This window comes from Somniosus microcephalus, chromosome 15, assembly GCF_052327205.1.
Source record: "Somniosus microcephalus isolate GS21.2 chromosome 15, FLI_Smic_1.0, whole genome shotgun sequence".
Classification (NCBI taxonomy): Eukaryota; Metazoa; Chordata; class Chondrichthyes; order Squaliformes; family Somniosidae; genus Somniosus; species Somniosus microcephalus.
Window position 1 is genome coordinate 123,717,998 of NC_141001.1, and position 22,033 is coordinate 123,740,030.

The 22,033-nt window shown below is 47.7% G+C and overlaps 1 protein-coding gene across 6 annotated transcripts in view; it reads left to right on the forward strand.

The window, feature by feature from the left end:
* Positions 1-22,033, forward strand: part of lrrc56 (leucine rich repeat containing 56) — a 235,646-nt gene that overhangs the window by 167,863 nt on the left and 45,750 nt on the right. For all 6 annotated transcript variants that reach the window (XM_086008403.1, XM_086008398.1, XM_086008400.1 and 3 more), the window contains 3 exons: positions 18,271-18,448; positions 18,847-19,029; positions 20,479-20,543. In XM_086008403.1, the coding sequence (XP_085864529.1) occupies positions 18,271-18,448; positions 18,847-19,029; positions 20,479-20,543 (426 nt within the window). The remainder of the gene's footprint in view (positions 1-18,270; positions 18,449-18,846; positions 19,030-20,478; positions 20,544-22,033) is intronic.

Genomic DNA, 22,033 nt, shown 5'->3' on the forward strand with positions numbered 1-22,033 from the left:
TTCTATCCTCGGAAGAGGATACTGTACTGTGTGAAGGACCGGGTTTACAGTCACCTTGAAGTCACCACAGATGCGAATTTTTCTCTGTTCTTCAGATTTATCTTTATTCAATGCTTTTTTCATGACTGGAACGATGGGTGTTGCCCATTCGCTCCAATCTATTTTGGATAATACGCCTGCTTTTTCCAAATTCTCCAGCTCTGCCTCGACTGCTGGACGTATTGCATATGGCACCGGTCTTGCCTTAAAAAATTTGGGAATTGCTGCATCTTCCACTTTTATTGAGGCGGTGATGCCTTTCAAGATTCCTAGTTTCTCTTGAAACACTTCTTTGGCGTTGGCCAAGATGTCTTTTAATCGTTCAGGTATGATGTCATCATTGTTTTTTTCCTTACTGGTCACCGTCAGTGCCTGAATAGAGTGCCAGTCTAAACGTATCTTCCTGATCCATTCACGTCCCAACAACGGTGGACCACCATCTTGTAGAATGTATAAATACAACTTTTGTATTTCTTTGCCGTTGTATACAACAGGCACCCTTATTTTTCCTTTGGGGTATACTTTCTGCCCCGTATATGTTTTTAAGATAATGGATGTGTCTTTTAGAGGTATATGCGAAAATAGCCTCTCGTAATCCCGTCGATTTATTACGGTTAGAGCTGATCCTGTATCTAGCTCCATTTTAACTGGGGACCCTGCTATTGTGAGGGTAACCCAAATGGTTTGGTAATCATCTTTGGCAAGTACATTATGTAATTTGAGACAGCTTAGTCTCTTGTTTTCGAAGTCGCTATCGCTCTTCTGGTCTTCGGAGCTACTGTCCGTCATCATTTGTACCTTCCTGTACTTTTCTTTATTGATTTTTTTTTTCCTGTCAGTGGATTTATTTTGTCCAGATCGGCATACCCGTGCAATGTGTCCAATCTTCCCGCATTGCCTGCATGCTTTGTCCTTGAACCAGCAGTCCCTCTGGTTATGGATGGATCTGCCGCAGCGATAACATCTTTCGAAACCCTGTGTCATTTCATGGGTGCCGAAGTCCTGTGTCTTTTGTTGTATCTCTGCAGCTCCTTTTGCTGCTGCTTCGTATGATACAGCCATACTGAAAGCTTTGTCCAATGTTAAATCTTTTTCAGAAAGCAGTCTTTTTTGTGTTCCTTCACTTAAGAGACCGCAAACGAATTTGTCTCGAAGATAATCTGATAGTCCTGCCCCGAATTGGCAGTACTTTGATAGCTTTCTTAATTCGGTTAGGTAATCAGCGTTACTTTCATTCTTGTGTTGATTTCTCTTGAAGAACTTGAATCGTTCCGCTATCAGCAGCGGTGTTGGGTTTAAGTGCTCCTGCAGGGTATCAACAATTTCTTTAAAATTCTTGTCCTTTGGTTTGGCTGGAGTGATTAAATTTCGTAACAGCCCGTATGTCTTTGCGCCCATTAAGTTCAGAAGTACTGAAGCTTTTTTTTCATCTTCTATTCCATTTGCAGTGCAATATACCTCTACTCTTTCCACGTATGTGGTCCAATCCTCTATTTCGCTATCAAAAGCATCAATATTACCAGATTTAGGCATTTCAGAAAAGATATGGCGCTTCCCGCGCTTTTTTTTCTTTTCTGTAGCAAAGATATGGCGCTTCCCGCACTTTCCCACCGCTGCTGCCGATGACAGCGCTGTTTACTGCGGTTTCCGTTGTCTTTTTTTTAATTTACTGTTGGAGACTTGTTCCCGCCGCAGGTCTGAACACTGACCTGCTTGCCGCGCCGGCCGTCTCCCGAGTGCTCCCTCCCGGTCCGTTATTGCTTGCCTCCGATTTCGCTGCCTGTCTCAGCTGTAGAGCCAGCCGCTGGAGCCCCAGCCTGACGCCCAGGAAGGATTAGCGCAGTACCTGCCACCAGCTTGGCCAGCTGGTGAAACTACAGCTTCTCTCACTTCCTTGAGTCTTCTGGACGCCCGAGGAATCGATGTCCTTGAGGTGCTGCCGAATTGCAGGGAAGTCCGTTTCCACTTCGTTGCCACTGTAGTGTCCGTGTGTTGATAAAGACACTGAAGACAGGAGTTGGTTCATAGGTATTTACTAAGCAAAGTCTGGGGGGGGAGTTCTAACGGATATACACAATATACAGGCTTATATAGCCCGAGTGGCAAATACCGGCATTACAGCACACCTGGGGCTCTTAAAGGCACATACACCACAGTATGGGGAGAAAGCAGGGACAGGGTACTGAATTTGGATGATCAGCCATGATCTCATTAAATGGCGGAACAGGCTCGAGGGGCCGAATGGCCTACTCCTGCTCCTATCTTCTATGTTTCTATGACTAATCGGAGAGCTCTGTCAAAGAGCCAGCACTGGCACGATGGGCCGAATGGCCTCCTTCTATGCTGCACCGTACTGTGATGCTACTGTGATATTAAAAAAAACACAGAAGAGCTTTACGTTTGCAGGTTTTGAACTGATCAGGTGCCAAATGTATTTATCTAACATCAAGCAACAAACCGAGCTAGTAAACCTCTGTCAGACCCCTTTGGGAAGGGACAGCACAGTGTACCTGCATACATTTGTGTTCTGTGAAGATCGCTGTGACTGTAGGGATGTTAGTGATGGTATTGTGTAACCGCCTGCTGCAGCTGGCATCACTCCAGTCTCAACTTGTTTCAACCATCAGCAGAGCATTCGTACTGTAAATGTGCTTGAATAAGTGGCATCGTTCTTGGATACCTCGTTTTCAGCAACTGTGATCACCAGTGCTCTTCCTCTTGTACAAAAGTGCGAGCAACACTGACTGGCAGAAAAACTTAATGCTGCGTTTAAATAGTGGCCCTTTACCCAAATTCAGGCAGGCTCAAAGAAAGAAACCTGATTTCTCCTTTCTCTCTTTAATTCAAGTTCAGGCTGCATTATGGTGCTAATTCATGACTAATTTCAGTCTCTTTCCACCCCCACCTTCACTTTCTTGAAGGCTATAATTTCCTACTTGCTTTCCCCATTCAGTCAGCACTATCTTTCTCAGTCAAAAGAGGACAGCCTAGCCTGCAGACATCTCCTTGGGTACCTTTAGTGTATTTTTTCAACCAAGCCACAAGGAAACAGTCCAGATTAATGCAGGAAGTGCCCCCCAACCCCCCAGTTTACGCACACGAGCATGTTAAGGTTGATGGAGTTGGCCTTCTGTGAAAGCCCAAGTGGGGATGTTAGTTGAGGCAGGGATTCAAACTCTGGTCTCCTGCAGGTATGTGTGATTTTTAAGTGCAATTCAGTGCAGTATTTTCATTAGAGGCCCCAGTTTCAAAGATCACAAAGGTTAAATGGATCACAAAGACCCATACTTCCCCATCACAGCTTTCAACTGGCTCGTGAATGACTCCACGAGCCTACCTGGAGACCGAGCCAGGGATTAATCGCTCACTGTGCACAAGTCATCACTTCCAGAACTGAACTTTTACCACTTTGTACTACGTCCTGTAGTGGAAGATTAACTTGAAATAGTGCTGTGGATTAACTGCTTCCATTTTTGCAGGTACTGTACAGTGTGTTGTACCTTTCCAAAGAGTGGCTGACAGGGGATTATTAGCTCAATATCATGCGTATCTCTATAAGGTGGCCTCACATTCACCTCGTTTCAAAGCTGAAAAGTCCCAAGTTTTTTCTAGCCTTTCTTTATAATTTCATCGATTAGTACCAAGGATCAGCCTCACTGTCGGCTTCAGGGCTTGGATGCCTCCTTGTGGGGTCAGGTGTGGCTCAGCGATAGGGTTGTCGGTTCAAGTCCCTCCACAAAGACTTAAGCACCTTATCAAGTCTGACACTCCAGTGCAGTACTGAGGGAGCGCTGCACTGTTGGAGGGGCAGTACTGAGGGAGCGCTGCATTGTCGGAGGGGCAGTACTGAGGGAGCGCTGCACTGTCGGAGGGGCAGTACTGAGGGAGCGCCGCACTGTCGGAGGGGCAGCACTGAGGGAGTGCTGCACTGTCGGAGGGTCAGTACTGAGGGAGCGCTTCACTGTCGGAGGGGCAGCACTGAGGGAGTGCTGCACTGTCGGAGGGGCAGTACTGAGGGAGCGCTGCACTATCAGAGGGGCAGTACTGAGGGAGTGCTGCACTGTCGGAGGGGCAGTACTGAGGGAGCGCCGCACTGTCGGAGGGGCAGTACTGAGGGAGCGCCGCACTGTCAGAGGGGCAGTACTGAGGGAGCGCCGCACTATCAGAGGGGCAGTACTGAGGGAGCGCCGCACTGTCGGAGGGGCAGTACTGAGGGAGTGCTGCACTGTCGGAGGGGCAGTACTGCGGGAGTGCTGTACTGTCGGAGGTGCCGTCTTTCAGATGAGATGTTAAACCGAGATCCTGTCTGCTCTCTCAAGTAGACGTAAAAGATCCCATGGCACTATTTCGAAGAAGAGCAGGGGAGTTCTCCCCGGTGTCCTGGCCAATATTTACCCCTCAACCAACGTCACTAAAACAGATGATCTGGTCATTTATCACATTGCTGTTTGTGGGAGCTTGCTGTGCGTAAAATTTCTGCCGCATTTTCTACATTACAACAGTGACTACACTTCAAAAGTACTTTATTGGCTGTAAAGCATTTTGGGATGACCTGAGGTCATGAAAGGTGCTATATAAATGCAGGTCTTTTTCTTTTTAATAATAGGTGCAGCGAAATACTGGTTTAAAAAATAAATCACAAGTTCCCCAGAAAAAGCAAAAACCTGAGCATTTAAAACCCACTGGCACTGCAATAAGCAAATTCATCCATGAAGATGCCTTAACTACCAAAGTCAGAAGATCAGAGAGTTTGTGGGGGTGGGGGGTGGAGGTTACAGAGATAGGGAGGGAACGAGACATAAGAACGTAAGAACTAGGAGCAGGAGTCGGCGATACAGCCCTTCGAGCCTGCTCCGCCGTTCAGTAAGATCATTGCTGATGTTCTACCTCAACTCCACTTTCCCGCACTATCCCCATATCCCTTGATTCCCTTAATGTCCAAAAATCTATCGATCTCAGCCTTGAATATACTCAACGACTGAGCCTCCACAGCCCTCTGGGGTAGAGAATTCCAAAAATTCACCACCCTCTGAGTGAAGAAATTTCTCCTCATCTCAGTCTTAAATGGCCGACCCCTTATCCTGAGACTGTGCCCCCTGGTTCTGGACTCTCCGGCCAGGGAAAACAACCTCTCAGCATCTACTCTGTCAATCCCTCTAAGAATTGTATATGTTTCAATGAGATCACCTCTCATTCTTCTAAACTCTAGAATGGACCTATATTCTCTGCTCAATGTAGGGACCATGGAGGGATTTAAACAGAAGGATAACAATTTTAATTTTGAGGCTTTTGGGGGACCAGGAGCCAATGTAGATCAGCGAGTACCGGAGTGGTGGGTGAATCGGACTTGGTGCAGGATTGGGTAAGGGCAGCAGAGTTCTAATTGAGCTGATGTTAATGGACAGTGGAGGATGGGAGGCCTTCCTGGAGCGCGTTGGAATGGTCAGGCTGGGGTGATAAAGATATAGGGGGCGAAATTCCCCTCGTTTGATCCTCCGGTGGGAGGCGCTAACGGGGTGCGAATGGCTTTGCGCCCTCCCCCCAAGGCGATAACCACGCCTCCCACGAAATTCCGCTACCGGGTAGAGCCCCGATCTTCTGCGCCCGGAGATCATGACGTCATCTCCGGGCGCAGCGCCCCGGCAGTGCCTCGGAAGAATAATTTTCAATCGCGCCCCGCAGCAGCGCCGGGCGATGTTAACGACTGCTGCAGGGGTTGCGAACAATGAGGCCGGCCGCTCGCGTGGCACCATTTAAAGGAGCGGTGGGCGGCCAGCCAAAAAAAATCCGCCGAATTTTTTAAATGTTTACTTTCGGCCACCAGTCACGGCGTCCGTGCCGTGATCAGTCAGCCCGGCACGCTGCATGAGCTCCGGGCTGATCGCGCAGCACTCCCGCTCCCCGGTGGCCCACATATCTAAAAATAAACCTGCCGAGCTCGCAGCGTGGGGCCCGCCCCTTTAATGCAGGGAAGAGCCCCTGCAACGCGGCAGTGACACGCTTGGCCACTTGTGGCGCTGCTGAGCACTTCGCCCCGGATCGGGACATTCCCCGCCTCTCGCACCCCAAGAGGCAAGGGGCGCGCTTGATTTAGTACTCCACTTCCCTCGCGGAAGAAAAAATGGAAATTTAACTAATGTTTGAAGAGGTTAGCGCCCAAACATTTTTTACTTAGCGCCTCAAGCGGCCCTCTAGGGGCATTTCACCTCCATAGGAACAGGAGGAGGCCATTCAATGTTATCATGCCTGACCTGTATCTTAACCCCATCTACCCACTTTGGTTCTGTAACCCTTAATACCCTTACCCAACAAAAATCTATCAATCTCCGTTTTAAAATTTTTAATTGAACCGCAGCCTCAACAGCTTTTTGGGGGAGAGTTCCAGATTTCCACCACCCTGTGTGTGAAGAAGTGCTTCCTGACATCACCCCTGAACGGCCTGGCTCTAATTTTAAGGTTCTGCCCCCTTGTTCTGGACTCCCCCCACCAGAGGAAATAGTTTCTCTCTACCGACCCGATCAACTCCTTTAATCATCTTTTACACCTCGATCAGATCAGCCCTTAATCTTCTATACTCGAGTGAATACAAGCCTAGTCTATGCAACTTTTCCTCATAATTTAACCCTTTTAGCCCCGGTACCATAGATGATAAATATAATATAAAATCAAAGTGTTATATTAAAAATAGGGGCAGAATGTATGATTTTAAAATGGGGACGGAATTACCTCTGCATGGCCATGGTCCAATTATCCTTCACCTTCTAACCCTGCTTCACCTGAGGACCATGTGTTGTCCTGACTCTGCAATTGGAACACCACAGGAGGTTTAACCAGTATATTATTGAGAGCAATGGTCCCAACACTGATCTAAGACCACGACTGATCGTGTTAAAAAAAAACAGTTGTAATTTAGCTGTTTGAGCATCTGTTGTACCTTTCAGCCCATGGATCTCAGCTGTCGAATGAAAGGGGAGCGATGCCCCGCAGATGCCTGTAGCTCCCATTAAGCGCTGAGAAGCACTCCATCGCTGATCATAATTTTCCGTGACAGTGTCACCTTAACATTCTATGAAATCTGTGGCTATTGTCTTCAGAGCGGTCATACAATAGTGCATAAATACTGAAGCAATTCATGCTGTATTAATGGCAGCTGCCTTAATGTAATGGGAAAGGGGCCCTCTTTAGACGGGCACTTTACATCACTGTTTGAGCTAGATAAGAGCAATTCATGGCTACACTGCTTTGGGAGTGAAATGATACAATCCACCATAAACATGTAGTAAATATCCAACATTTCTCTAATGGATGCTGCTGGCTTGAGAGGTTTCACAGAGCGAAGATTACTGAGAACGTGCAGTAGTGTGATTTAGATTTTTATTCACCACAATAATCAGATTTTTTGAAGCATTTCGGAAGATGCGGTCCATCAGCCTCCATGAGATGTAATGGATGCTTCCTGTTTCTATTACTGACCACTGGACCAGTCGAGACAGAACCTTTGACCCGATTGGCACCTGGGTTTTATTTTTAGATTAATGGGAAGATGGCTTCACATCAGCTGGAGGGTCACAGTCGGATGTGTCTCCTCGGCCTGACTTCACTCCCCAAACCAGTACCTGCTGCTTCCTGACTTTCAGCCAGTTCCTTATGCACTTCCATGTTGTGCGCCCGGTGACACTGAGCGTTAGATAGCCGCTGGTGCAGTCCCACACCAAAGGCTGCTACACAAGTCTAAGGTAGTGGGTACCTGATGGACACAGTCCGGTTCCGGGGCACCCGCTACAGGCTGGGAAGCCTGCATTGCCAGGCTGTAGCAAGTTGCTGTGTTGAGTACCTCGGAGGTGGCTCTGGGCCTGTTCACCCCCAGTGCTGGTGGGGTAACCACTCGAGGACATTCATGTCCCTGGAGCAGCCAAGGAGCGAGTATCTGACTCGAACGTCCCCATTTCAGGAATGAAACTGGCGGGGGTGATTTTACACTTCGCTCCTCTTGGTGCACCCCATCCCTGCCTGTGATTTGTCTTCGATAATGGATGCAAAATCACGGGTTGGGGTGTGCAATTTCCACATATTTATATTAAATATAAATCCACGTTCTGGTTGACAATGTTTAGCTATTCTATATAGCTTGCAGTAAAACCATACTTTATATACAATCCCCACCACTTATAGCGGAGTGGGCCTTTGGCGTAGCGGTAAGCATCCCCGCCGCTGGGCCAGAAGGCGTAGGGTTTTGAACCCCACTCCAGACAGTCCCGGCAAGTGGAGTCGGAGCTCCGGCTCTAAATTCTGGGTTGACATCCAGCGGGATACTTGCGTCCATGGGTGCGGGTGGCCCCACCCCTCGTATGGGTTGTGGGAGCCCGTAAAACCCTCCCGCCATAGGACTAGCCATCCTAATGGCTGGTATGAAGATGGTTACGGTCACGGAAGGAGCGTTAATGTGGACAGAAATCCTTCCACCACTTCATACGGTTCCCCAAAGGCAACAGTGTGACGACACGTACGACGACCACTTATAGCGGGTGAGTTCATACTATATGCGATAGCCAGTATAACGGGGTCTTCCTCTCTTTAACTGTTTCTTTCTCTCCTCTGCTCATCCTCATTACAGCCCAACAAGTTGGTTGTCCGTGTTTCTTGCAGCAGCCCAGCGCTGGAGTGAATTTCTGGTGATTTACTCCCTGTCTTTCCTGCCATTGCAGGGGAGGTACAGAAACAGTATCAAGTTTTCTATTAGTGATAATCTGACAAAAGATTTGTACAGTCAATTTGATAGAAGGCTATGAGCCCTGACAACATCCCAGCTGTCGTGCTGAAGACTTGTGCTCCAGAACTAGCCGCGCCTCTAGCCAAGCTGTTCCAGTACAGCTACAACACCGGCATCTATCTGACAATGTGAAAAACTGCCCAGGTATGTCCTGTCCACAAAAAGCAGGACAAATCCAATCCGACCAATTACCACCCCATCAGCCTACTCTCAATCATCAGCAAAGTGATGGAAGGTGTCATCAACAGTGCTATCAAGCGGCACTGACTCACAAATAACTTGCTCACCGATGCTCAGTTTGGGTTCTGCCAGGACAACTCGGCTCCAGACCTCTTGACAGCCTTGGTCCAAACATGGACAAAAGAGTTGAATTCCAGAGGTGAGGTGAGAGTGACTGCCCTTGAGCTCAAGGCAGCATTTGACCGAGTGTGGCATCAAGGAGCCCTAGGAAAACTGAAGTCAATGGGAATCGGGGAAAACTCTCCACTGGCTGCAGTCATACCTAGCACAAAGGACATTCGCGCCACACAAGTGCCAGGCAATGACAATCTCCAACAAGCGAGAGTCTAACCACCACCCCTTGACATTCAACGGCATTACCATCGTTGAATCCCCCACCATCAACATCCTGGGGGGTCACCATTGACCAGAAACTTAACTGGACCAGCCACATAAATACTGTGGCAACAAGAGCAGGTCAGAGGCTGGGTATTCTGCGGCGAGTGTCTCACCTCCTGACTCCCCAAAGCCTTTCCACCATCTACAAGGCACAAGTCAGGAGTGTGATGGAATACTCTCCACTTGCCTGGATGAGTGCAGCTCCAACAACACTCAAGAAGCTCGACACCATCCAGGACAAAGCAGCCCACTTGATTGGCACCTCATCCACCACCTTAAACATTCACTCCCTCCACCACCGGCGCACCGTGGCTGCAGTGTGTACCATCTGTAAGATGCACTGCAGCAACTCACCAAGGCTTGTTCGGCAGCACCTCCCAAACCCGCCACCTCTACCACCTAGAAGGACAAGGGCAGCAGGCGCATGGGAAGTCCATCACCTGCAAGTTCCCCTCCAAGTTACACACCATCCTGACTTTGAAGTATATTGTCGTTCCTTCATCGTCGCTGGGTCAAAATCCTGGAACTCCCTCCCTAACAGCACTGTGGGAGTACCATCACCACATGGACTGCAGCGGTTCAAGAAACATAGAAACATAGAAGATAGGAGCAGGAGTAGGCCATTCGGCCTCTCGAGCCCGCTCCACCATTTAATGAGATCATGGCTGATCATCCAAATTCAGTACCCTGTCCCTGCCTTCTCCCCATATCCCTTGATCCCTTTAGCCTCAAGAAATATATCCAACTCCTTCTTGAATATATTTAATGAATTGGCCTCAACTGCCCTGTGTGGCAGAGAATTCCACAGGTTCACCACTCTCTGGATGAAGAAATTCCTCCTCATCTCAGTCCTAAATGTCTTATCCCTTATCCTTAGACTGTGACCCCTGGTTCTGGACTCCCCCGCCATTGGGAACATCCTTCCTGCATCTAGTCTGTCAGGTATCAGTCTGGTGAATCTTCGCTGCACTCTCTCCATGGCAAGAACATCCTTCCTCAGATAAGAAAGCCAAAACTGCACACAATACTCAAGGTGTGGTCTCACCAAGGCCCTGTACAATTGCAGCAAGACACCCTTGCTCCTGTACTCGAATCCTCTCGCTACGAAGGTCAACATACCATTTGCCTTCTTAACCGCCTGCTGCACCTGCATGCTTACCTTCAGCGACTGGTGCACAAGGACACCCAGGTCTCATTGCACTTCCCCTTTTCCCAATCTATTGCCATTCAGATAATAATCTGTCTTCCTGTTTATGCCACCGAAGTGGATAACCTCGCATTTATCCACATTATACTGCATTTGCCATGCATCTGCCCAATCACCCAACCTGTCCAAATCATACTGGAGTTTCTCGGCCTCCTCCTCACAGCACACACGCCCACTCAGCTTTGTGTCGTCTGCAAACTTGGAGATATTACATCTAGTTCCCTCGTCTAGATCATTTATATATATTGTGAATAGCTGGGGTCCTAGGACCGATCCCTCCACCACCTTCTCACGGGCAATTAGGGATGGGCAATAAATGCTGGCCTTGCCAGCGACGCCCACATTGCATGAACAAATGTTTTTTTTTTAATTCATAGAAGCATTGTTTTGGGTGCAAGAACAGAGAGACCTGGCGGTGTTGTGCACAAATCTTCGAAGGTGGCAGGACAGGTTAATAAAGCAGTCAATAAAACATACGGGATCCTGGACTTATAAATAGAGATAGAGTACGAAAGCCAGGAAGTTATGCTAAACCTTTATAAAACACTAGTTCAGCCCCAGCTGGAGGATTGTGTCCAATTCTGGGCACTGCACATTAGGAAGGACGTGAAGGCTTTGGAGAGGGTACAGAAGAGATTTACTAGAATGGTTCCAGGGATGCTGGATTACAGTTAACGTGGATAGACTGGAGAAGCTGGGGTTGTTCTCCTTGGAGCAGAGAAGGTTGAGAGGAGATCTGATAGAGGTGTTCAAAATCATGTCGGATTTAGATAGACTAAATAAAGAGAAACTGTTTCCAGTGGCAGGAGGGTCGATAACCAGAGGGCACAGATTTAAGGTGATTGGCAAAAGAACCAGAGGCGACATGAGGAAAAAGTTTTTACACAACAAATGGTTAGAATTTGGAATGCGCCGCCTCATAGGGTGGTGGAAACAGATTCAATCGTTACCTTCAAGGGGGAATTGGATAGGTGCTTGGGGGAGAAAAAATTGCAGGGATATGGGGAAAGAGCGGGGGAGTGGGACTAACTGGATTGCTCTTCGAAAGAGCCGGCGCAGGCTTGATGGGCCGAATGGCCTCCTCCTGTGCTGCACTATTATAATTCTATGTTATCCCTTGCACAGGAGATTGATTATTCAGTCCATCGTGTCTGTGCTGGCCAGTGCTCACTACACATCAGAGCTACCCACTCTAATCGGATTTCTCGCCTGTGCATAACACTGGTTTACACCAGGATTGCTCCCAGTTCGACAACCCCAATCTGCCCTTAAATTGTCGAGTGCACCTTCATACAGTACTGTACAGCAGTTTCTGCCCGACATTGTTGGAGCATTAAGACACTACGACCGGTACCGCTGATGTAACTGATCATGGGTAGATTTAGTGCGCAAAGTCACTGGGGAGTTTTTAGTGACGCAACATTCTGGTAGGAAAAATATTTCTGCAACACTTCCTGTCAGTATTTTAGATGCAGCAGGACCAAATGTCGGTAAAAGTTTGCATTTAGGAATTTTTTTGAGTATTCTCAAAAGTGGTAAGTACCAAATGAGCTGAAATTCTTTAAGAACGTGTTCAGAAATTGCTTTCAATTTTTCTAAAATCAACGATAGCCTACGTTTCCTCATAAAGCGCCACTAGGCTCTGAATCTTTAGTTTCCGGTACTGCTTTATGATTTATTTTTGTTACCGTTTCCCGAGAATGGCCTAACAAACATTCCAAAATGTTTCTCCTAAAAGAAAGACTTGCATTTCAACAGCACCTTTCACCACCTCAGGACGTCCCAAAGCGCTCTACAGCCAATGAGGTACTTTTGAAGTGTAGTCACTGTTGTAATGTGGGAAACACGGCAGCCAATTTGCTCACAGCAAGCTCCCACAAACAGCAATGTGATAACGAGCAGATAATCTGTTTTAGTGATGTTGATTGAGGGATAAATATTGGCCAGGACATTGGGGAGAACTCCCCTGCTCGTCTTCAAAATAGTGCCATGGGATCTTTTATGTCCATCTGAGAGGGCAGACGGGACATTGGTTTAACCTTTCATCCGAAAGACGGCACCTCCGACAGTGCAGCGCTCCCTCAGTAATGTCCCTCCGACAGTGCAGCACTCCCTCAGTACTGTCCCTCCGACAGTGCAGCACTCCCTCAGTACTGCCCCCCCGACAATGCAGCGCTCCCTCAGTACAGCCCTCCGACAGTACAGCACTCCCTCAGTACTGCCCCTCTGACAGTGCAGCGCTCCCTCAGTAATGTCCCTCCGACAGTGCAGTGCTCCCTCAGTACTGCCCCTCTGACAGTGCAGCGCTCCCTCAGTAATGTCCCTCCGACAGTGCAGTGCTCCCTCAGTACTGCCCCTCTGACAGTGCAGTGCTCCCTCAGTACTGCCCCTCTGACAGTGCAGCGCTCCCTCAGTACTGTCCCTCCGACAGTGCAGCACTCTCTCAGTACTGCCCCCCCCCGGACAATGCAGCGCTCCCTCAGTACTGCCCCTCGGACAGTGCAGCACTCCCTCAGTACTGCCCTCCGACAGTGCAGCACTCCCTCAGTACTGCCTCCCCAATAGTGCAGCACTCCCTCTGTACTGCCCTTCTGACAGTGCAGCACTCCCTCAGTACAGCCCTCCGACAGTACAGCACTCCCTCAGTAGTGCACTGGAGTGTCAGCCTGGAGTTTTGTGCTCACATCTCTGGAGTGAGACTGAGAAACCTTGGTGTGTGTGTTTTTCTACTAAAAGTAAATAGTAATATTTCCTTGTTATTATTGCTTCTCTGCTGTTGTCTGGCACAGTTTGCAATTCAAGCCGTGCAAGCTCTCTCCCCAGCTTCCACGAAGCCATCTAGAAGAGGCAGGAGACAGGCAGCCTTGGAATTCACACCTGCTACCATCTGGCCCACAATTAAATCCTCTGCTACTGGTGCTGCCAGACTCCTACCTGTTTTACTGTTGTACATCTGAGGATCGTGTGAAGTAATTAAACGCAGCTCCTGCCCGACGTAACATGGGAATGCTACTGACCCAATTTATATTGAACTAAACTTGTGAGTTTTTGTACAAAACTTTCCTTACAATTTTCGTAAAGGCTCAACAAAAGAATAAGCTATCGCTGGAGTGCGCCAAAGCTGAAGTACGCTTGTACATCTGGGCCGTTTCTCGGATGTTTTATTTAGCTAGTAATTGTAGTAACAGGGCGGTTGTGCTCAAGGCCCACGCTGCTAAAGCCACATGTTTAATGATGATTGACACACTGGGGGAGATTTTCTGTGCCCGCGATCCTGATACATGCCAGGAGCGCACCAGGCAAAAAGATCAAAGGTCATTTACACAAAGACAAAATGGCCTAACAGAATGCCAATGGAGTGTGAAAGATCGTCGCTTTATAGAATCATAGAAAGTTACATCACAGAAGGAGACCATTTCGGCCCATCGTGTCCGCGCCGGCCGACAAAGAGCTCTCCAGCCTAATCCCACTTCCCAGCTCTTGGTCCGTGGCCCTGTAGGTTACAGCTCTTCAAGCCCACATCCAAGTACTTTTTAAATATGATGGTTTAAATATGAGTGTTTCTGCCTCTACCACTCTTTCAGGCAGTGAGTTCCAGACCCCCACCACCCTCTGGGTGAAGAAATTTCCCCTCAAATCCCCTCTAAACCTCCTACCAATTGCTTTAAATCTATGCCCCCTGGTTTTGACCCCTCTGCTAAGGGAAATAGGTCCTTCCTATCCACTCTATCTAGGCCCCTCATAATTATATGCACCTCAAAGGAAACAACCCCAGCCTCTCCAGTCTTTCCTCGAAGCTAAAATTCCCCAGCCCAGGCAACATCCTGGTAAATCTCCTCTGCACCCTCTCTAGTGCAATCACATCCTTCCTGTAATGTGGTGACCAGAACTGCACGCAGTACTCTAGCTGTGGCCTAACTAGTGTTTTATACAGTTCAAGCATAACCTCCTGCTCTTATATTCTATGTCTCAGCTAATAAAGGCAAGTATCCCGTATGCCTTATAGTGGCTGACAATGGCCCAGAGTCTCGTGGATCAAGAGGTAAATTGGTGCGAAATGAATCTCATCTTCAAATTTTGTTATCTTTTCATTAAATGAGGATAGACCTATACATTGTGAAAAATCACACTTTGGGACGATGACCTTCAGCCCTATTACTCCCACACTCTGGAACTCTGCCCTTAAACCCCTCTCCCTTACTCCCTCCCTCACTGCCTTCAAAAGTCTCCTTACAGCCACCTCCAGTCATATACTGTATTCGGATTTCACTCCCGAATTCTGCTGCTGCTGCTTGGTGTCCGTTTTTGCATCTCTGAAACGGATTCGGGTGCTTTACTGCTTCAAACAGGGAGAGTGCTCCTCTAATTCATGACAACAATAAATGTTTTTGCAGACAAATATAAACTATGTCCCGCATCGTCTAATCCTGCGCACTAACTAAACTATCTGGCGGCTACGCACTTTGCCTGCTGGTGATGACAGTGCCCTAAGATGGCTGTATTTGTGTGCCGACATTAAATCGCTCCACCATTGGCGGCCGTGCCTTCAGCTGCCAAGGCCCTAAGCTCTGGAATTCCCTCCCTAAACCTCTCCTCCTTTAAGACTCTCCTTAAAACCTACCTCTTTGGCTCAGCTTTTGGTCGCCTGTCCTAATATCTCCTTATGTGGCTCGGTGTCAGATTTTGTTTGTTAATCTCTCCTGTGAAGCACCTTGGGACGTTTCACTACATTAAAGGCGCTATATAAATGCGTGTTGGGTGCTGACTAGGACCAGAAACTCTCTGCTATTGCGGTGTACATGCAGATGATGCTGATGCTTTAAGGACAGATCAATTTACATTTTGAAGGGAAGAAACTGCAACAGAAGGGGAGGAGTATACAACACGAAAATACTGCTTCAACCTGGTTATTGCCGTGGCAACTTGTATTCAGAAACGAAAGCTTAAGCCCGCAATTCAGTAATCAGCAAAAGATCACTTTGTAAAGATTAAGCCCCTTAGAGATTGAGTTTAGCTGAGCTCCGTACAGACCTGGGGAATGGAACAAAATGGCCGGGAAATTTTCTCGCCCCTCGTCCCGCTCTGCCGCACTTCCACCGAAGTTACGCCGGTGCAGTGGCTCTGAGGAATTTCCCGGTCAACATCTTGCTGGCTTGCACTGGACCACACAGTGCACTTACCCACTGCGGAGCTTACTGCACCCTCGTTCAAATAAAGCCCGGCACAAAACCCTACCATTCAACTACTTTCATCAAAAATAACAACAGAAAATGCTGGAAAAACTCAGCAGGTCAGGCAACATCCGTGGACAGAAATTTGAGTTGACGTTTCGGTTCGAACCCTTCTTCAAAACTGGAAAGAAAAGATAGATCGGAGGCAAGGCTGCGATCGGACAAAAGAATAAAAGAAACAAAAGAAGTAAAAATGATACAATAAAAGGTGTTAGAAGCTAGACGAGATGGTAATAGGCTGAGATTGGGTGTAAAGTGTACTGGCAGGGCAAGGGATAGCTGCCAGGTGTGAGAGCGAAACAAAAGGAAAGGGGGGGGGGGGGAAAGGAGTGGAAAAATTACAAGAAAAAATGAAATAGGGGCCGAGGTTATGATCTGAAATTGTTGAACTCGATATTGAGTCCGGAAGGCTGCAGAGTGCCTAATCGGAAGATGAGGTGCTGTTCCTCGAGTTTACGTTGCGCTTCCGTGGAACAATACAAGAGGCCAAGGACGGTGAGGTCCGAGTGGGAATGGAGCGTTGAATTAAAATGACAGGCGACCGGAAGCTCGGGGTCACCCTTAGGGACTGAACGGAGGTGTTCCGCAAAGCGGTCACCCAATCTGCGTTTGGTCTCCCCAATGTAGAGGAGACCGCATCGTGAGCAGCGAATACAGTATACTAGATTGCGAGAAGTACAAGTAAATTGCTGTTTCACCTGGAAGGGGTGTTTGGGGCCCTGGACAGTGGGAAGTGGGGAGGTATAGGGGCAGGTGTTACATCTCCTCCGCTTGCACGGGAAGGTGCCAGGCGAAGGGGAAGGGCTGTTTGGGGTGATAGGGGAGTGGACTAGGGTGTCTCGGAGGGAGCGGTCCCTGCGGAATGCTGAAACCAATATTCACTACAAGCCCACTGACTCCCACAGCTACCTGGACTACACGTCCTCCCACCCCGCTTCCTGTAAGGACTCTATTCCATTCTCCCAGTTTCTCCGTCTCCGCCGTATCTGCTCCGACGATGCCACCTTCCACACCAGTGCTTCAGACATGTCTTCCTTTTTCCGCAACCGAGGATTCCCCTCTACCATGGTTGACACGGCCCTCGACCGTGTTAGTTCTATCTCCCGCACTTCTGCCCTCACCCCTGCCCCTCCCTCCCGGAACCACGATAGGGTTCCCCTTGTCCTCACCTTTCACCCCACCAGCCTCCACATTCAACGGATCATCCTCCGGCATTTCCGCTACCTCCAAAGTGATCCCACCACCAAACGTATCTTCCCCTCCCCTCCCCTTTCAGCATTCCGCAGGGACCGCTCCCTCCGAGACACCCTAGTCCACTCCTCTATCACCCCAAACAGCCCTTCCCCTTCGCCTGGCACCTTCCCGTGCAAGCGGAGGAGATGTAACACCTGCCCCTATACCTCCCCCCTTCCCACTGTCCAGGGCCCCAAACACCCCTTCCAGGTGAAACAGCGATTTACTTGTACTTCTCGCAATCTAGTATACTGTATTCGCTGCTCACGATGCGGTCTCCTCTACATTGGGGAGACCAAACGCAGATTGGGTGACCGCTTTGCGGAACACCTCCGTTCAGTCCGTAAGGGTGACCCCGAGCTTCCAGTCGCCTGTCATTTTAATTCAACGCTCCATTCCCACTCGGACCTCACCGTCCTTGGCCTCTTGTACTGTTCCACGGAAGCTCAACGTAAACTCGAGGAACAGCACCTCATCTTCCGATTAGGCACTCTGCAGCCTTCCGGACTCAATATCGAGTTCAACAATTTCAGATCATAACCTCGGCCCCTATTTCATTTTTTCTTGTAATTTTTCCACTTCTTTCACCCCCCCCCCCTTTCCTTTTGTTTCGCTCTCACACCTGGCAGCTATCCCTTGCCCTGCCAGTACACTTTACACCCAATCTCAGCCTATTACCATCTCGTCTAGCTTCTAACACCTTTTATTGTCTCTTTTTTACTTCTTTTGTTTCTTTTATTCTTTTGTCCGATCGCAGCCCTGCCTCCGATCTATCTTTTCTTTCCAGTTTTGAAGAAGGGTTCGACCTGAAACGTCAACTCAAATTTCTGTCCACGGATGTTGCCTGACCTGCTGAGTTTTTCCAGCATTTTCCGTTGTTATTTCGGATTTCCAACATCCGCAGTATTTTGCTATCGTACTAGTGTTTGGTTCACTACTTTCATCATTTGTTTCTCTGTGATGCGCCTGGGAACGTTTTTTTAAAATTACGTCACAAGCACTTTATAAATGTAAGTTGTTGTTGTTGATGATGAAAAATTAATCTGCGAAGAACCTGGGGCACTTCGAATTTTGTTTGACATTTTTAATGAAAATTGAAACTTAAAAGTATGTTAATCATGATGAAAGTAGTTGTAATTTTTGTCTACCCCCCCCCCCCCCCCCCACCCCAGGATTCAAACTGTAACTACAGGGAGGCGGTTAAAAAGCTAATCCCACACTTGAAGTATTTGGACGACATTCCTGTGAGTGAGATCTGCATTCAGTCTAACAGTACCGTCAGTAAGGATTGGCTCATCGTGAAGGAAGCCATTAAGGACGGCATCTCAGCTGAGGATCTTGAAAATCTAGGTCTGTGAAATAACTCCCAAGCGATTATTAAAAACACCACAAGCACCCGTGAAATGTGGTCATTAACAGGAAAGAACATAAACATTTCTAGTGTCTTGTTGTAACAGCTTACTCACGCGGTTACTATCTGTACACGAAAGTGGTAATAGACCAGCAAATTGCCAGGAAAATGGATACTTTAAAAAAAATAAAGTTGTATACAATCACACACTTTAGCTTCGCCCCTCTAAATGTTGAGTGTGATATTGAATATATTTGATTGGAATACTGTGTACTGAAATCTGTGCAAAACCTGATTTGATTATCTTGCAAAATAAGTCTTTTTTTTAAAAAAACATGTTTTGAATATAAATTGATAGTCTTCTGTGTGAATGCAAACTGTTTCTTTAAACATCCAGGCGATAGTATAACCCCCGGGAGGCCAGCTCCTCGGCAGCACAAGAATTGTTCATCTCGAAGGGCGTCAACTCCCCACAGGCCACACAGCGCGGGGAGACTCTCCTCAGGGTCTCCTGTTGGCGTCTTCCGGGCAGGAGCTCCTGATACCAGACTTCAAGATGACGCGAGTGACCTTACACACGGTAGTGAAATGTCCAGTTCTTTCTATAATTAACCCCTTTCGAAGTACTGCAATGAATTTCTTTTACGCAGCGAGTTGTTGTGATCTGGAACGCGCTGCCTGAAAGGGTGGTGGAAGCAGATTCAATAATAACTTTCAAAAAGGAATCGGATAAATACATAAAAAAAGGAAAATTTCCAGGGCTATGGGGAGAGTGGGACTAATTGGAGAGCTCTTTCAAAAAGCCGGCACAGGCACGATGGGCCGAATGGCCTCCCCCTGTGCTGAATGTTTCTATGATTCTAATTTCCTTTGCACCGTTCAGCATTCTCTGTTCTTTTCAATCGTGTAACTTCAGAGCTCTTGTTGCATTCGATGTTATGGAGTAAAATAATAAGAGTGCACCCCGAGCTACCCAGCATCTTCTACTGCCGTGTCCTCTGAATACATGTACTAAGATAGTAAAAAAACTAATGTCCTTGCAAAACAAAATAAGAAAGTACCAGAGTGAGCAAGTTGTAAATATGTCGACCTCAAATAGTGCGGAGAATTCTGAATTAGCTTAGCCTTTTTTGATTTAAAAAAAATGTCAAGACCAGGAATAACTACGATGAGCATCATATCAATCAATATGTGCTGCACAAAAAGGTTTGTTGGAGAAGTGGGTGCTTCATATGCAGGAAACTGCTGTATCTAGTTCCTTGGAGCTCACGGTGCATCAGAGAGACTTGGAAAAGGTAGCTGTTTATGAGCAAGTCAACGATAGGCTGTTCTAATCTCCAAACTACAAAATCATTTCTAAAGGTCTGTTTTTTTTGGTTTTTTTGTCGATCAAAAATATACAGGAAAAACATCCCAGCTGTATTGTCACTTCCAAATAGAAGGGGAATTGACAATATAAGATGAACGCTAGTTCGCTACAGCAAGGATGTCCTCTCACAAGGCCAACAATACTGAGAGGTCAGAAAATAATTTGGATTGGGTCCCTTGTAGAAGGGGCCGAGGAGGAGCTGGATGGGGGCAGTTGCTGGCCTTGTGGGGATAGACTGAACCCAGAGAGGCACCCCTAGAGTCACAGACTCCCACCAGTCCCATGCAAATGAGGTGCCCTCCCGCTGGCCCTGCCAACTCCGGTGATTTCGGCGCTGGGAGATCACCAGCAGGAGCCATTCCAGCATAATCACCAGGGGGCGGGGACTCGAGCTCAGCAGAGGGAAGGTGAGCAGACTGCTGCCTAGAGAAGGTGAGGGGAATGCGTGCAGCAAACTATCGAGGGAGACGGTCGGAAAATTCAGGAGGGAGCTGGGTAGTTTTCAGGAAAAACAGGCGATTGAGGGGCATAAGAGGGAAGAGTGTGGGATTATTTGAACATTGGGACCAGTCAGTTGTATCAAAATAGTCCTTTCCCATGTAAGGTATGTCCAGAAATACCGGCCTCACCACCTTAATGACTTCTTGGTTTTGTTCCCAGGTGCAGGCAGCATCTTTTGTGGAAATCCTGTCACAGCGCTTCGAGAGCGGAGGAAGAAGCAAGGTGTAAGGCTTTTCTGTGCTTTTATTGACAATTAATTGGACTAAGTCTGGCGTGTGGTTGTGCTGTGATAGAGCTGGTGCCTCTGCTATACAGAAATGGTTCAAATCCTCCAGCAGACGCTGCACCTGCGGCACAAGTTGGCCTGTTTGAAGCAAATTCAGGATCTCACAGCAGCCCGGACACGCCTGCTCAGTCGCGAGCCTCCTCTTGTGAGGTTTCCCTTTGCCTCATGCCATTGTTGCTCTCTCAAAAATCTGCTGTCTGTCCCTCAAAACCGATTCCCTTCTGCACCTTTACCATCACCAGTGGTTTGGAAGTGCCATTCCACAACTTGATATCTTCACCGGTGCGCCCATGTGTGTGTGGTGACACAACGACCCACTGCCTCTACTGCCACACTGTGTCAAGTAAAATATATCTTTTAAAAATAGAAAGAAAATCACTCAGTTCCTGCTGGTTTTGGCAAACCTTCCCCAGCGACAGAAAATGCTCTTTAATTGACCTGAGAATGTGCTTAAAGCAATTGGCCTCTAATTGACCTCAGAATGTGTGTAAAGCAATTGGTCTCTAATTGACCTCAGAATGTGTGTAAAGCAATTGGTCTCTAATTGACCTCAGAATGTGTGTAAAGCAATTGGTCTCTAATTGACCTCAGAATGTGCTTAAAGCGATTGGCCTCTAATTGACCTCAGAATGTGTGTAAAGCAATTGGTCTCTAATTGACCTCAGAATGTGCTTAAAGCGATTGGCCTCTAATCGCTGATGTCCCTATTTATAAAGCAAGAAGATCTTGTGAACCTAAATGGACAAGCCAGGTTACATACTGCTCCCTGGGACAGCAGAGTATTACATCGTGTTTTACATGGTATATGCTCCTGTTTTGAGATTTTAAAAAAGGCATAGCCCACGCTCTCTCTCAGCCTTACTGTGAGCAATGCCATGGGGGATTCACCATCCTTAATAATCAATAACCAGAACAGGAAAAAAGGATAGCATGCAAATCTGTAAAAATCCAATAGGTCATTTCTTCTCCAGTGCCCCAAATAATGTGGAGTCATTCTGATGACTGAGTACTCAGAAAGGAGTTTAATTAGCTGTGACTCAGTGGGTAGCACCCTCGCCTGAGTCAGAACGTCCTGGGTTCGAGTCCCACTGCAGAGACCTGAGCCTATAATGCAGGCTGGCACTCCCACTGCACTACTGAGGGAGCACTGCACTGTTTGAGGTGCCGTCTTTCGGATGAGATGTTAAACCGAGGCCCCGTCTGCTCTCTCAGGTGGACGTAAAAGATCCCACGGCACTATTTCGAAGAAGAGCAGGGGAGTTCTCCCCGGTGTCCTGGGGCTAACATTTATCCCTCAACCAACATCACTAAAAACAGATGATCTGGTCATTATCACATTGCTGTTTGTGGGAGCTTGCTGTGCGCAAATTGGCCGCTGCGTTTTCTTACATTACAACAGTGACTACACTTCAAAAGTACTTCATTTGC